At 45.4% G+C, this 14070-nt stretch overlaps 1 protein-coding gene across 1 annotated transcript in view; it reads left to right on the forward strand.

Annotated features, from left to right (window-relative positions):
- The window catches only part of POFUT1 (protein O-fucosyltransferase 1), a 31090-nt gene that overhangs the window by 5500 nt on the left and 11520 nt on the right, over positions 1-14070 (forward strand). Inside the window, exons 3-4 of the mRNA XM_012455209.2 lie at positions 2262-2444; positions 3449-3561. Of these exons, the coding sequence (XP_012310632.1) occupies positions 2262-2444; positions 3449-3561 (296 nt within the window). The remainder of the gene's footprint in view (positions 1-2261; positions 2445-3448; positions 3562-14070) is intronic.

The following is a 14070-nucleotide window of genomic DNA, read 5'->3' on the forward strand; positions in this document are numbered from 1 at the left end:
GAGGTTGCAGTGAGCAGAGATCATGCCACTACACTCCAGCCTGGGTGATAGAGCAAGACTCCATCTCAAAAAATGGAAAATACAAAGATGAATACAACCACCAACCATGTACCCACTATTAGAGTGATAATCATTAATACTTTCTCATCTTTGTTTCCTCTTCTCTTTTTGTTAATCAAATAAAGCATTACAGATAAAGTCTGTAAAAGATGAAGTCTCTTTTTGGCCCCTGGGGCTAGTCCTGGTCCCTGAACAATTATTGTGGATGTAGTGTATTTGGTGTGACCCCTTTAAAGTTCCTTCCTATGCTTTCACTGTGTCACTGAGCATCCTGGTACCCATCTCCAGGTCCAAAGTGGAAGAACTTCTCTACTTCTCTACAGCATATAGTTTGGAGAAAAAGGTAATTTTTTTTTTTCTTTTGATACAGAGTCTTGCTCTGTCACCAGGCTAGAACGCAGTGGTGTGATTTCAGCTTACTGCAACCTCTGCCTCCTGGGTTCAAGCAGTTCTCCTGCCTTAGCCTCCTGAGTAGCTGGGACTACATGTGTGCACCACCACGCCCAGCTAATTTTTGTATTTTTAGTAGAGACAGGGTTTCACCATGTTGCCCAGGGTGGTCTCAGTCTCTTGGCCTTGTGATCTGCCTGCCCCAACCTCCCAAAGTGCTGGGATTACGGGCGTGAGCCACCACGCCCAGCAAGAAAGATACATTTTTGAGAGTCTCACTCTGTGGCCCAGGCTAGAGTACAGTGACACAATAATCATACTTCACTGAAGCCTCAACCTCTTGGATGCAAGGAATCCTTCCATCTCAGCCTCCCTAGTAGCTGGGACTACAGGTATGCGCCACTACGCCCAGCTAATTTTTAAATTTTTTGTAGAGACAGGGTCTCGCTATGTTGTCTAGGCTGGTCTTGAACTCCTGGCCTCAAGTGATCCTTCTGCCTCGGCCTCCCAAAGTGCTGAGATTACAGACATGAGCTACCACACCTGGTCAAAAGGAACATTTTAAATTCTATTAGATACTCACCAATTGCATCCCAAAGTGGTTGCTCCAAAATGTAGACTTCTGCTACCAGCCATGTACAAGAGTGCCCATTTCCCCATGAGTTAAGCTTTTCAGTTTTTGCTGGTCTCATGAGTGAGAAGTAACTGATGCCTTGTTATAATTGTAATTTGCTTTTTCCTGATTACTAGTGAGGTTATACGTCTTCTGAGTGTGCTTGCTATTTGGGTCTCCTTTGCTATGAGTTGTTTGCCCCTAACCTTTGCCCATATTTTCTCTTGGCATCATTTGTCTTTTTTTCATATTAGCAGGGTTTGTTTTTGTTTTTTTTTAACACAAATATTGTTAAAAATGAAAAACACCTGGGTTCAAGTGATTCTCCTGCCTCAGCCTCCCAAGTAGCTGAGACTACAGATGCTCACTACTATGCCCAGCTAATTTTTTTGTATTTTTAGTAGAGACAGGGATTCACCATGTTGGCCAGGCTGGTCTCGAACTCCTGACCTCAAGTGATCCACCCACCTTGGCCTCCCAAAGTGCTGGGATTATAGGTGTGAGCCACCACGCCCGGCCTTGCATGTATTTTGTTTTTTGTTTTTTGTTTTTTGTTTTTTTTTTTTGAGACGGAGTTTCGCTCTTGTTACCCAGGCTGGAGTGCAATGGCGCGATCTCAGTTCACCACAACCTCCGCCTCCTGGGTTCAGGCAATTCTCCTGCCTCAGCCTCCTGAGTAGCTGGGATTACAGGCACGCACCACCATGCCCAGCTAATTTTTTTGTATTAGTAGAGACGGGGTTTCACCATGTTGACCAGGATGGTCTCGATCTCTTGACCTCGTGATCCACCCGCCTCGGCCTCCCAAAGTGCTGGGATTACAGGCTTGAGCCACCGCGCCCGGCCTTGTTTTTTTTTTTGAGATGGAGTCTCACTGTGTCGCCCAGGCTGGAGTGCAGTGGTGCGATATTGGCTCACTGGAACCTCTGGCCCCCAGGTTTGAGCAATCTCCTGCCTCAGCCTCTTGAGTAGCTGGGGTGCCTGCCACCACGCCTGGCTAATGTTTTTGTATTTTTGGTAGAGACAGGGTTTCACCATCTTGGCCAGGCTGGTCTTGAACTCCTGACCTTGCGATCCACCCAAAGTGCTGGGATTACAGGCGTGAGCCTCCGCGCCTGGCGAGTGTATTGTTTTAATAAATGTCTAAAGTAGCCATTGGGACACTGAGGCGGGATCTCTGCTTCTCCTTTTCCTGTAGCTCCATGTGTCCTACCAGAAGTACTTCAAGCTGGAGCCCCTCCAAGCTTACCATCGAGTCATCAGCCTGGAGGATTTCATGGAGAAGCTAGCACCCACCCACTGGCCCCCTGAGAAGCGGGTGGCATACTGCTTTGAGGTGGCAGCCCAGCGAAGCCCAGATAAGAAGACATGCCCCATGAAGGTGGGTCCTGTGGGCTCGGGGGCCCTTTCTTTCTGTTCCATGTCCTCTGGGCCCCCGAGACTATGTCATGGCAAAATGTGGGGAAAGGCACAAGAAGCACTTAGGGTAGAAAGATGGAGATTTAAGTCCTATTTCTGGTATTTGTTAGTGGAGCGGCATCACTTTGGGCAGAAGACTTTGCTTCTCTGAACCTTCATTTCTACCTACAAAATAGCAATGCCTGTCCCTGCTCTGTCTCACTCGTAAAGTATCATGAGGGCCAGGTGAAAGAGTGCTTGTAAACTGTAAAGTGCCGTATCAGTAATAATAACTAATATTTACATAGCACTTTTTATGTCAGGTACCATGCTAAGAGCTTTACATGTATCAACTCTTTTAATACACTGTTCCATGAGGAAAATACTTATAATATCCCCACTTCATAGGACGCTGAGGACAGCACAGGGAGGATCAGTATCTTACCCAGGATCACATAGCAAACAAGTGGTAGAGCTGGGATTCAACCTGGCACTTTGGAAATAAGGCAACCCCCACATGTGTCTTTCGGTGTATGTGGTAAAGTCTGGGGAAAGTGGTTGGAAGAGCTATGAAATTTGAGAAAGGAGACCTAGCTCACAGCCCCAACACTGCCCTTTGCTTGCTCTGTAACCTTGGGCAAACATCTGACCCTCAGTGGGCCTTGGTTTCCATTTTGAAAATGAAAGCATTGAATTAGCCAATCTTGAATGTCTCTTGAAGCTCTAGTCCTTGGTTCCAAATCCAAAGTCTGCTTCGGATGTGACACATGAACAGGAAAGACTCCTTCTAGAAACAAGAATTGAAGCCAAGGCACTCTCCTTAGCCCCTGGCCCAGGAATTACAGAGTCATTCCTCCTGGGCCATCCTGTGAAAGTGTTTCGGCCTAAGTCAAATCACCCAGGTTCCCCCACCTACAGTTCCTTGGTCCCATCCCCAAATGGCTTTCCCTCTCCCTCAGTAAGCCTTCCACCACTCTCTTTCTGCAGGAAGGAAACCCCTTTGGCCCATTCTGGGATCAGTTTCATGTGAGTTTCAACAAGTCGGAGCTTTTTACAGGCATTTCCTTCAGTGCTTCCTACAGAGAACAATGGAGCCAGAGGTACTTGGAGGGGTAGTGTTGCTGGGTTTAGGGGAGGGGCGTGGAGCTCATGGGCATTCAGCACCTTCCTGGCACTCCCCCTGTCTTCCCCACCCTGATGTATGAGACCAAAGGTACAGGTGCTCTGTCTGTTGAACTTGGAATCCTGTGTGATCTCTTACCATCTCCACGCCTGACACAGTGGAACGTTGACCTGCCATGGGGTTGAGAAAGAGTTTATCAGTTGATAAGGAATGTCATAAAAAGAACATTCGGTAGTCACATGAGTCTCAATTTCCTCCTCTAGGCGTGAGAATCACTCCTGTGTTACCTTACCCTTCACAAGGTGAAATTGGAAGCAGCTTCTACAGAACAGTTTCAGGTGCAGACTGAGAAATGATGTCATCCTGATGAGTACTGGATGTGTTTATTAATTGCACTCCATTAGGCCCTGTTTAAAAAAAAAAAATAGGTTAGCAGGGCATGGGCACAGGCCATGAAACATTTATAGGGCATCTGTCTTGTGTGAGACATAATGCTCAGGGGCCAATGGTGATGTGTAAAAATGAGGATGACCTGGCCCTGGTTTTCTAGAAGCTATGGTCTCATAATGACAATAATCAACGTAGTGTACTTGTTCTTAATGCTGTAGCATGGCAGGAAGATCGTGCACTTAGAAAGCAGACATTGGTTAGGAGATGCAAGGAACATATTAATTCATGTGTGGTCAAAGCACTTCGCGTTTAATAGGCCAAAGGTAAACAGATGTAGAGAAATGAGGCTTACACCTGTAATCGCAGCACTTTGGGAGACCAAGGTGGGTAGATCACTTAAGCCTAAGAGATCAAGGCTGCAGTGAGCCATGATCGCACCACTGCACTCCAGCAAAAGTGACAGAGCAAGGGCCTGTCTCAACAAAACAAAACAAAAACAAATAAAACAAGCACATTCCAAGGAGTGAGACAGTCCTGAGCCCTGAGCCAGCGCTGATGGTATCTGCCTTGTAGTACATGAAGTGCATGTCACACACTAAGCAACCAGCCAGTGTTGGCTGTCACTATTATTGCTCACATGCTTTATTTTATTTAAGTCTTTGAGATAGTTCGTGAAATGGGTATTATTATTAATTTCCATTTTACAGATGAGAAAACTGTGCCCAGTGAGGTTAAATAACTTCCCAAGGTCATTGAGCTATTGAGCGAACAGCTGGGATCTGTTAGTAAATCTTTAATGAATAATAACAGCTAAGATTCATGCCAGGTGCGGTGGCTCACACCTGTAATCCCAGCACTTTGGAAGGCCGAGGTGGGCAGGAGTTCAAGACCAGCCTGACCAACGTGGGGAAACCCTGTCTCTACTAAAAATACAAAATTAGCCAGATGTAGTGGCAGATTCTGTCTCTACTGAAAATACAAAAATTAACCAGATGTGGTGGCAGGTCCCAGCTACTCGAGAGACTGAGGCAGGAGAATCACTTGAGCCCAGGAGGTGGAGGTTGCAGTGAGCCAAGACTGTGCCACTGCACTCCAGCCTGGGCAATAGAACGAGACTCGGTCTCAAAAAAAAAAAATTCATTTAGTGCCTTCTATGTGCCAGACACTGATCTAAGTATTCACAGGTATTGACTCACTTAATCTTTCCCTGAGTCTGTGGGTTGTTACTTTCGTCTATGCTTTTCACTTAGAGAAATTGAATTAGAGAGGAGTTAGATCCCTTGCCCAAGGTCATGAAGCTTGAAGTTGTAGAGCTTGGTTTTGAACCCAGGAAGTCCGAATTCAAAGCACCAGTTATTTTATATATTTATATTTTAAACAGGGTCTTGCTCGTCTCCCAGGCTGGAGTACAGTAGTATGATCATAGCTCACTGTAACCTCAAATTCCTGCACTCAAGCAATCCTCCCCACTCAGCCTCTCAAGGAGCTGGGACTGCAGGCATGTGCCACCACACCTGACTAATTTTTTTGTTTTGTTTTGTAGAGATGGGGTCTTGCTGTGTTGCCCAGGCTAGTCTTAAATTCCTGGCCTCCGGGTGCAGTGGCTCACGCCCATAATCCCAGCACTTTGGGAGGCCGAGGTGGCCGGATCACAAGGTCAAGAGATCGAGACCCCGTCTTTACCAAAAAATACAAAAATTGGCTGGGCATCGTGGTGCGTGCCTGTAGTCCCAGCTACTTGGGAGGCTGAGGCAGGAGAATCACTTGAACCCGGGAGGCAGAGGTTGCAGTGAGCTGAGATTGCACCACTGCATTCCAGCCTGGCAACAAAGTGAGACTCTGTCTCAAAAAAAAAAACAAAAAAAAAAAACTCTTGGCCTCAAGTGATCCTCCCACCTCAGCCTCCCAAAGTGCTGGGATTACAGTCATGAGCCACTGTGCCCAGTCCCAAAGCACCTGTTCTTAATCACCATGGATTAAATAGCTGTGCCCTTAACAGCTGCCATTTCCTTTCTGGGACTTGCCTTTGGACCTAGTTCATGTGCTACTGAGGATCCTCAGTCATGGCAGATTTAAATCTTCCTCATTGTTGATCCCAGATAGCACACTCCCGTTTGTCTACCTGCATGGTTCTCTCCCATTCACCTCCAAATGACCTGGAGCTATTGCCAGAAGGCAGACCTGCCCTCAAAGGATGGAGATTTGCCCCTATTGATAATATGCCAGGAAAAAAAAAATGCCACCAACTTTAAAAGCAGCTCCAAAAGCAAATTCAAAAAAGCCAGAAAAAGCACACAATCATATTAGGAAGAGAAAGGACAATGGGGCGGGGGGAGTGTTGCTGAAATACTTGTTTATTGCCCCATAGCTTTGTTTGAGTTCATTGAGTTGTAAGAATTACATGAGGGTTTGAGGAAGTCTGTGCCTTACAGCCAAGTTTTTGGGAAAGGAAAATGAGTAGGGAAGATGAGGTCCCTGGAGGGAGTTTGAGCGAATTACAATCTCTGGGCAGCTGCCTGCCTTCCTTCAACACATATGTAAGAAACACTTCCTGAGTGTCAAGGGTTGGTCTGGATGCAGGGGATACAGGCCAGAATAAGCCAGATAAGGTCCTTGCCCTGATGGAACTCATAGTCTGACGGGGGAGATAGTGAATAAACTTTTACATTGGATAGTTCCAGAGTGACATGGTTCTTAGAAGGATGTAAACAGGTGGTATATGATTGGCAGGGCTAAGACCAGAAGGATGAGAAGGAGCCAACCTTGTCAGAGTTGGAGGGAAAGGAGTTCACGGCAGGAAGTCAGGAGCAAAGACCCTGAGGCAGGAACAAGCTTGGTATAGTCAAGGGGCAGAAAGAAGGCAGTGTGGCTGGTGTGGAGTGAGAGGAGAATGGTAAGATGTTGCTCCTATCTGTTGTTGCATAATAAATCATTGCAAAACTTAGTAGCATAACAACAATTTATTATTGTTTCTTATGGGACTGTGGGTTAACTGGGCTTAGCTGGGTAATTCTTTTGGGTTTTCATTTTTCCATTTTCTTTATGGAATCCCTGCTGTATAAAGTTTAAATTCAGGTCAAACATCTTATTTCTTGGAATGAATTATCTTTATTTTTGCAATGAATAGCCTCAGATTGGGTGGGAGATTTCTTTTTTTTTTGGAGACAGGATCTCTGTTACCCAGGTTGGATTGCAGTGGCTCCATCAAAGCTCCCTGTAGCCTCAACCTCCCATACCCAAGCGCTCCTCCCACCTCAACTCCCCAAGTAGCTGGGACCACAGACGCACACCACCATACCCATCTAATTTTATTTTTTTGTGTAAACAGGGTCTTGTCATCTTGCCCAAGCTGGTCTTTAACTCCTGGGTTGAAGTGATCCTCCTGCCTCGGCCTCCCAAAGTGCTGGATTACAAATGTGAGCCACTGTGCCTGGCCTAGAGATTTCTTTTTTAATAAAGAAGAAAAATTTACATGTAATTAATTACTCCTCCAAAAAAAAAATTAACATTTGATGTGTATACTTGCATCCTCCACACATTTTTATACACACATACACACACACACACACACACACATCTACACGTATTAGCTTAAAATGAAGTCAGTATATATAGAGAGTAATCAAGTAATTAATTAAGTAATCAAGTAATTAATTTCTCTTTTTGGTTGGGCACAGTGGCTTGTGCCTGTAATCCCAACACTTTGGGAGGCCAAGGCAGGAGGATCGCTTGAGGCTATCCTGGTCAATATACCAAGATCTTGTCCCTGCAAAAGAAAAATTTAAAAATTAGCCAGGCATGGTGGCATGCACTTGTAGTCCCAGCTACTGGGGATACTGAGGCAGGAGGATTGCTTGAACCCAGGAGTTTGAGGCTGCAGTGAGCGGTGATTATGCCATTGAATTCCAGCCTGGATGACAGAGTGAGACCCTGTCTTAAAAAAGGAACACCCCAGCTGGGCACAGTGGCTCATGTCTGTAATCCCAGCACTTTGGGAGGCCAAGGCAGGTGGATCATGAGGTCAGGTATTTGAGACCAGCCTGGCAAACATGATGAAACCCTGTCTCTACTAAAAATATAAAACATTAGCCAGGCGTGGTGGCACACACCTGTAATCCCAGCTGCTCAGGAGGTTAAGGCCTGAGAATCACTTGAACCTGGGAGGTGAAGGTTGCAGTGAGCCAAGATTCTACCACTGCATTCCAGCCTGGGCAACAGAGCAAGACTCTGTCTCAGAAAAAAAAAAGGCTTGACCGAGCTACATGTCCAGGAAGTCCCCCTTCATGTGTGGCGGGTGATGCTGCTATCATCTGGGAGCCAAGCTAGGGCCTCCAACAAGCATGTATTCACATGACCTCTCCATATGGCTTGGGCTTCTTACAGCATGGCACCTGTGTTCTGAGAGGGAGTATCCAGGGAGTGAGTGTCCCAAGAGACAGGAAATGTGGGCTCCCTAACAACTGAGCCTGGAAAGCAGCACAGTGTCACTTCTGTCAGGTGCTATTGGGAGGGAGCAGAGCCCACCTAATGGGAAGAGCTTCAAAGACTGGATGATCACTTTTAATCTGCCACACAGGAAAGGAGATCAGAGAGGCAGACAGGGGTCAAACCATGCAGGTTTGTAGGCGCTGTGGATGATTGTTAGGGATGAATTGTAATATGTATGAACATTTAACATTAAGCATTTCTTAAGATACAGGATACTTCCTTGCTATGCAAATTTATCCTGGGGTGAAGAGAAGAATGGAATTGGAGAGTGAAGCTCTTCCTGGGCTTACTATGCAATTAAGCAACTGCTTCCCTTCTCTGGCCTCAGTGTCCCCTCTGTAAAATGAAAGGGATGGGCAGGAGAGTGGTTTTGAAACTATCTTCAGGGTTTTCAAGAAGTGCTTGTCAGGTCTGGTGGCTCACACCTGTAATCCTAAGGGATTACAGGGAGGCTGAGGCAGATGATTGCTTGAGCCCAGGAGTTCAAGACCAGCCTAGGCAACATAGGGAGACCCCCATCTCTACAAAAAATAGAAAAAATGAGCCAGGCATGGTGGCACACACCTGTAGTTCCAGTTACTTGGGAGGCTCAGTTAAGTCTGGGGAGGTCAAGACTGCAGTGAGCCATGATCCGTCCACTGCACTACAGCCTGGGCAACAGACTGAGACCCTGTCTCAAAAAAATAAAAGGTGCCTGTAGGGCCTTTATGCGGGGCAGCAGTAGGGGACCAAGTTGCAGGGGCTCAATTCCTCCTCCCTATCACCTTCAACCGATAACCCTCAAATCTATCAGGGATCCAAATTAGGCAAAAGAAGTTTGTAGGCCACAACTGTAGGCTACAGTTAGGCTACATGTGGCAGAAAGCCCCAAATAAGAGCAGATTGATACGGTTTATTGTTTCCTTAAGTAAAAAAAGAACTGGGTATGCAGTCTAGGGCTGGATGGCAGCTCCATAGTGTCATTAAGAATCAGGCTGGGTACAATGGCTCATACCTGTAATCCTAGCACTTTGGGAGGCAGAGGCGGGCAGATCCCTTGAGGTCAGGAGTTCAAGACCAGCCTGGCCAACATGGTGAAACACTGTTTTTACCAAAAATACCAAATATATATATATATATATATATATATATATATATATAAGCTGGTGTGGTGGCATGTGCCTGTAATCCCAGCTACTCAGGAGGCTAAAATAGGAGAATTGCTTGAACCTGAGAGGCAGGGGTTGCAGTAAGCTCTGCACTCCAGCCTGGGAAACAGAGTGAGACTTCATCTCAAAAAAAAAAAAAAATCATGCTTCCATCTCTTTGTTCAGCCATCCAGTATTAGCTTTTGTGCCACTTCATGGGTCAAGATGGCAGATGAAGCTCCAGCCATCACATCCCAACTGGAGGGACAAAAGTTGCAAAAAGCATATCCTCCCTTTTTAAGAAGCCTTCCAGAAGTCCATTATAACCCTTCTGCTTACATCTCATTAGCTATCACATGAGCCATACCTAGCTGCAAGAAGTACTTAGAAATGTTTTACTTCCCTCCCTGCTACCCCAGGGTATGTTTGGCTGGTAAGAAATGTCTTTATTTTAGGCTGCCATGTATCCAGCTGAAAACTGGGTTCTAGGGGAAGAGAATAAGAGGTATTTCTTCTTTACTACATGATTTCTGAGGATCCTTCCAGCTCTGCTAGTTCTGATCCTGTGAATAGCCTGGCACAGCTCTTATTCAACTGACATGTCCTGCACGTTGACTGTCGGGAGGCAACGGACCATCGTGCCTAACCATTCTCATGTATATTGGTCCAGGTATTTGAGTGCAGGACTTGTCATTCTCCCAGGCTGCCACCTCCCTGTGGGAACCAGAATGAGACCAGAAGAGTGAGAGGGAGCCAGCCATGCAGAGAACTGGAGGGATGTCCCTGGGTCTTCTGCACTCAATTGGGTTCATTCACTGGTGGTCCCACAAATAAACACTGGGCATCTAAGTGGATTCTGTATACAGAGAAGTCCCAGTTTCTTGGGGAATCTCAGAAGCACAGGCATGGAGGGAAGAACCCCAGAGGTTCACTAGGCCTAGCAGCAGGAAAGCCAGCCCTCTTCAGCTGGATAGCTGTAGGCAAAGGGCCTGACCCAGGGTGAGCAGTCACAGGGCAGGTAGAGCTGGTCAAGATTTTCCTTCCAGCCAAGATCCTTGTTCCCTTCGCTTTCTTTCCAGACTGTGTTTTCCTACCTCACCAAGAGTAAGTGAGCAGATCAGCCTTCGCCTCTTGCTGCTTGTTGGATCTGAGCTGATGTCCCACTGGGACAGCTGTTTGCTGGTCCAGATCCAGGTAGAGGGTACACACATTCCAAGTCTGGAATTCACTGAAGGTCGGCTGCAGGTGCTTTCCAAGAGGTTGGGGGTTTGTGGGGGGCACAGATCCTGGTTCTATCCTAATGTTCCAGCCCCCCGGGAGTTTTACTCTGCCTTTCCTTTGAAAATCCCTTGAGGTAGCATCTGAAAGGAGATTAGCTGAAGACGTGGCCCATAGTAGGTACTCAAGTAATATGAGTTCCTTCCTTTTCTAACTTCTGACAGCCTGATCTGGTCTCTGTGGCAAGGTCTCCAAATCTTCTTCATTCATTCTAAAAATATTTATCATGCCTACCATGTGATAAGACCTGTGCTAGGGGCTGGGAATCAGAATAATAAGCCACAGACACAGCTTTTGAGGTTCTTGTTGTCGGGGTGAGGGAGATGGGAGTGAGGGGTAGTAGTTAAGAACATAGGATCTGGAGCGCACTGCCTGGATTTAAATTCCAGCTGCACCACTTTCTAGCTGTGCAACCTTGAGCACATTACTTAACCTCTCTGTGCCTCAGTTTCCTTATCTGTAAAATGAGAATGACAGTAATACTTCCCTCACAGAGCTCTTGTGACAATCAAATGATTTAATATACATAAAGCAATTGGAGCATTGCCTGTCACATAATGAGGCCCAATAAACAATTCACAGATCTGTACATATGAATAGAAAACTGGAGTCTAGGCTGGGCATGGTGGCTCATGCCTGTAATGCCAGTACTTTGGGAGGCTGAGGCTGGTGGATCATCTGAGATCAGGAGTTTGAGACCAGCCTGGGCAACATGGTGAAACCCCATCTCTACTAAAAATATAAAAATTAGCCGGGTGTGGTGGCACACACCTGTAATCCCAGCTACTCAGGAGGCTGAGGTAAGAGAATTGCTTGAACCGGGGAGGCGGAGATTGCAGTGAGCCAAGATTGTGCCACTGCACTCCAGCCTGGAAAACAGAGCAAGACTCCACCTCAAAAAAAAAAAAAGAAAAGAAAACTGGAGTCTAGCAAGACAAGTGTCACACAGCTGTACCATCAAGGAACACTTTCTTGTCACTGGCCCAAGGCTTGTGTAAGTGACACAGGCCTTGGATAGTACATGTGGGAGCAATGGCAAACAGGCCGCTTGGGTCCTCAGCCTCACCAGCTGACAGTTCCATTGGCAGGGAAGATAGCTGCAGGGCACATCATTGTGCAGAAGGCAATAAGAGAAGTGGGGCAGGGAACCCTCCTTAAGGAGGTGAGGCTTGGGATTTGCAACTGACCTTGGAGGTGTGGAAGGTGTTTGCTGAGCAAGCGGTCTGTGTTGAAGAATGAGTGGCACGTCTGTTGCAGCACTGTTGTGTGAGGGAAAGATTGGAACCACCTCACTGTCCAGCAAGAGGGAAACAGGCAGGTAAATTGCAGTTTGTACATAATGGAAAACTTTTAGAGAAGCTAATACAACCACATGATCAACATGGCCAAGTCTCTAAAACATAAAGTTGATTAGATTTGTATGTAACCTTTAACTAGGTTACATGCAATATGATGATGATGATGAGAGCCAGAATTCTCTGAGAGCTTTCTGTGTGCCAAGGTACTGTTCTAAATGCTTTGCTTTGATTAATACATTAATCCTCTCAATAGCCCTATAAATGGATATATTAATTAGCTTGACTGTACTAATCATTTAACTACATACATGTATATCAAAATATCATATTATATATTGTAAATATATACTTTTTTTTTATTTGAGGCAAGGCCTCACCCTGTCACCCTGACTGGAGTGCAATGGCATGATCATGGCTTACTGAAGCCTTGACCTTCCAGGCTCAAGTGATTTTCCCACCTAGCCTCCTAAGTAGCTGAGATCACAGATACACACCACCACACTTGGCTAATTTTTAAATTTTTTTGGATAGATGGAGTTTTGCCATGTTGCCCAGGCTGATCTTGAACTCCTGGGCTCTAGTGATCTGCCCACATCACCCTCCCAAAGTACTGGGATTACAGGCATGTCCACCGTACCCAACCACAATTTTAAAAAAAGAAAAAAGAAAAAGCTTTATGAGGTGGGAACTGTTACATGGACAAGGAGCTAAGGCACAGAGTGGTGAAGTCACCTGCCCAAGTTAGCTAGTGGCATAGTCAACATTAGAACAAGGCATTCTGGCTTAACCCACATTCTTCATCATTCCACTCCATAGAAAGTACTCAGAAGAACGCTGTCCTCCTTTTTGATGCCTATAGTAAAAGTGTAATCATACATTAAAACACATCACCCTCTGGGAAGTATGATGGCAGGATGAGCTCAGATTTAGGGGGGTGTGTGTGGTTTTTTTTTTTTAACCTGAAACAAAGCAAAGTTAGTATCTGCTAATTCGGGTCATGGGTATATAAATTATTAAATTATTTTCTGAATTTGCCTGGATGGTTTGAAATATTTCATAATTTTTTTATGAAATTTTTATTGAGGTCATTGTACATTTACATGCGGTTGTAAGAAATAAGACAGCAAGCTCACATGTACCCTTTACCCAATTTCCCCCAATGGTAACATTTTGCAAAACTATAGTGCCGTATCACAAGCAGGATATTGACATTGATACAATTTACCCATGTTATGCAGTTTTCTTGTACTTACTTCTGACTGTGTGTGTATGTGTGTGTGTGTGTATTTAGTTCTGTGCAGTCTTATCATGTGTGGGTTTCTGTATCCACTACCATAGTTAAGACACTGAACGATTCCATTATCACAAGGATCCTTGTGTTGCCGGTTTATAACCACACCCCCCTCCCTAAACACATACACACCATTCCTAACCTGTGCCAACCATTAATCTCTTCTCCATTTCTGTTTTCTTCTCCATGTTATTATTTTAAAATGTTTATATAAATGGAACCATACAATATATAACCTTTGAGATTTCCCACCCTCCCCAACCCAAGGATAATTCCCTTGACATCATTCGAATTGTTGCCTTTGTTGATAGTGTGTTCCTTTTTTGGGGGGGTTCATATTCCATGATATAGATGCACCACAGTTTGTTTAACTGTTTATTTGTTGAGTGACTTTCCAGTTTGGGGCTCTTATGAATAAAGCTGCAAGGGACATTTGTGTATATGCTTGTGTGAACATAAGTTTTCATTTTCTTGGATAAATGTCTAAGAGTACAATTGCTGGGTCATGTGGTAATTGCAGGCCTAACTGCCAAACTGTTTTCCGGAATGGCTGTTCCCATTTCATACTTTTAAGGAAAGGATTTTGGCTGGCAGAAGGCACTTCCCCTTCTCCA

Source organism: Aotus nancymaae, unplaced genomic scaffold, assembly GCF_030222135.1.
Source record: "Aotus nancymaae isolate 86718 unplaced genomic scaffold, 86718_ANA_hifiasm-v0.15.2.pri h1tg000029l, whole genome shotgun sequence".
In the NCBI taxonomy this organism is placed as follows: domain Eukaryota; kingdom Metazoa; phylum Chordata; class Mammalia; order Primates; family Aotidae; genus Aotus; species Aotus nancymaae.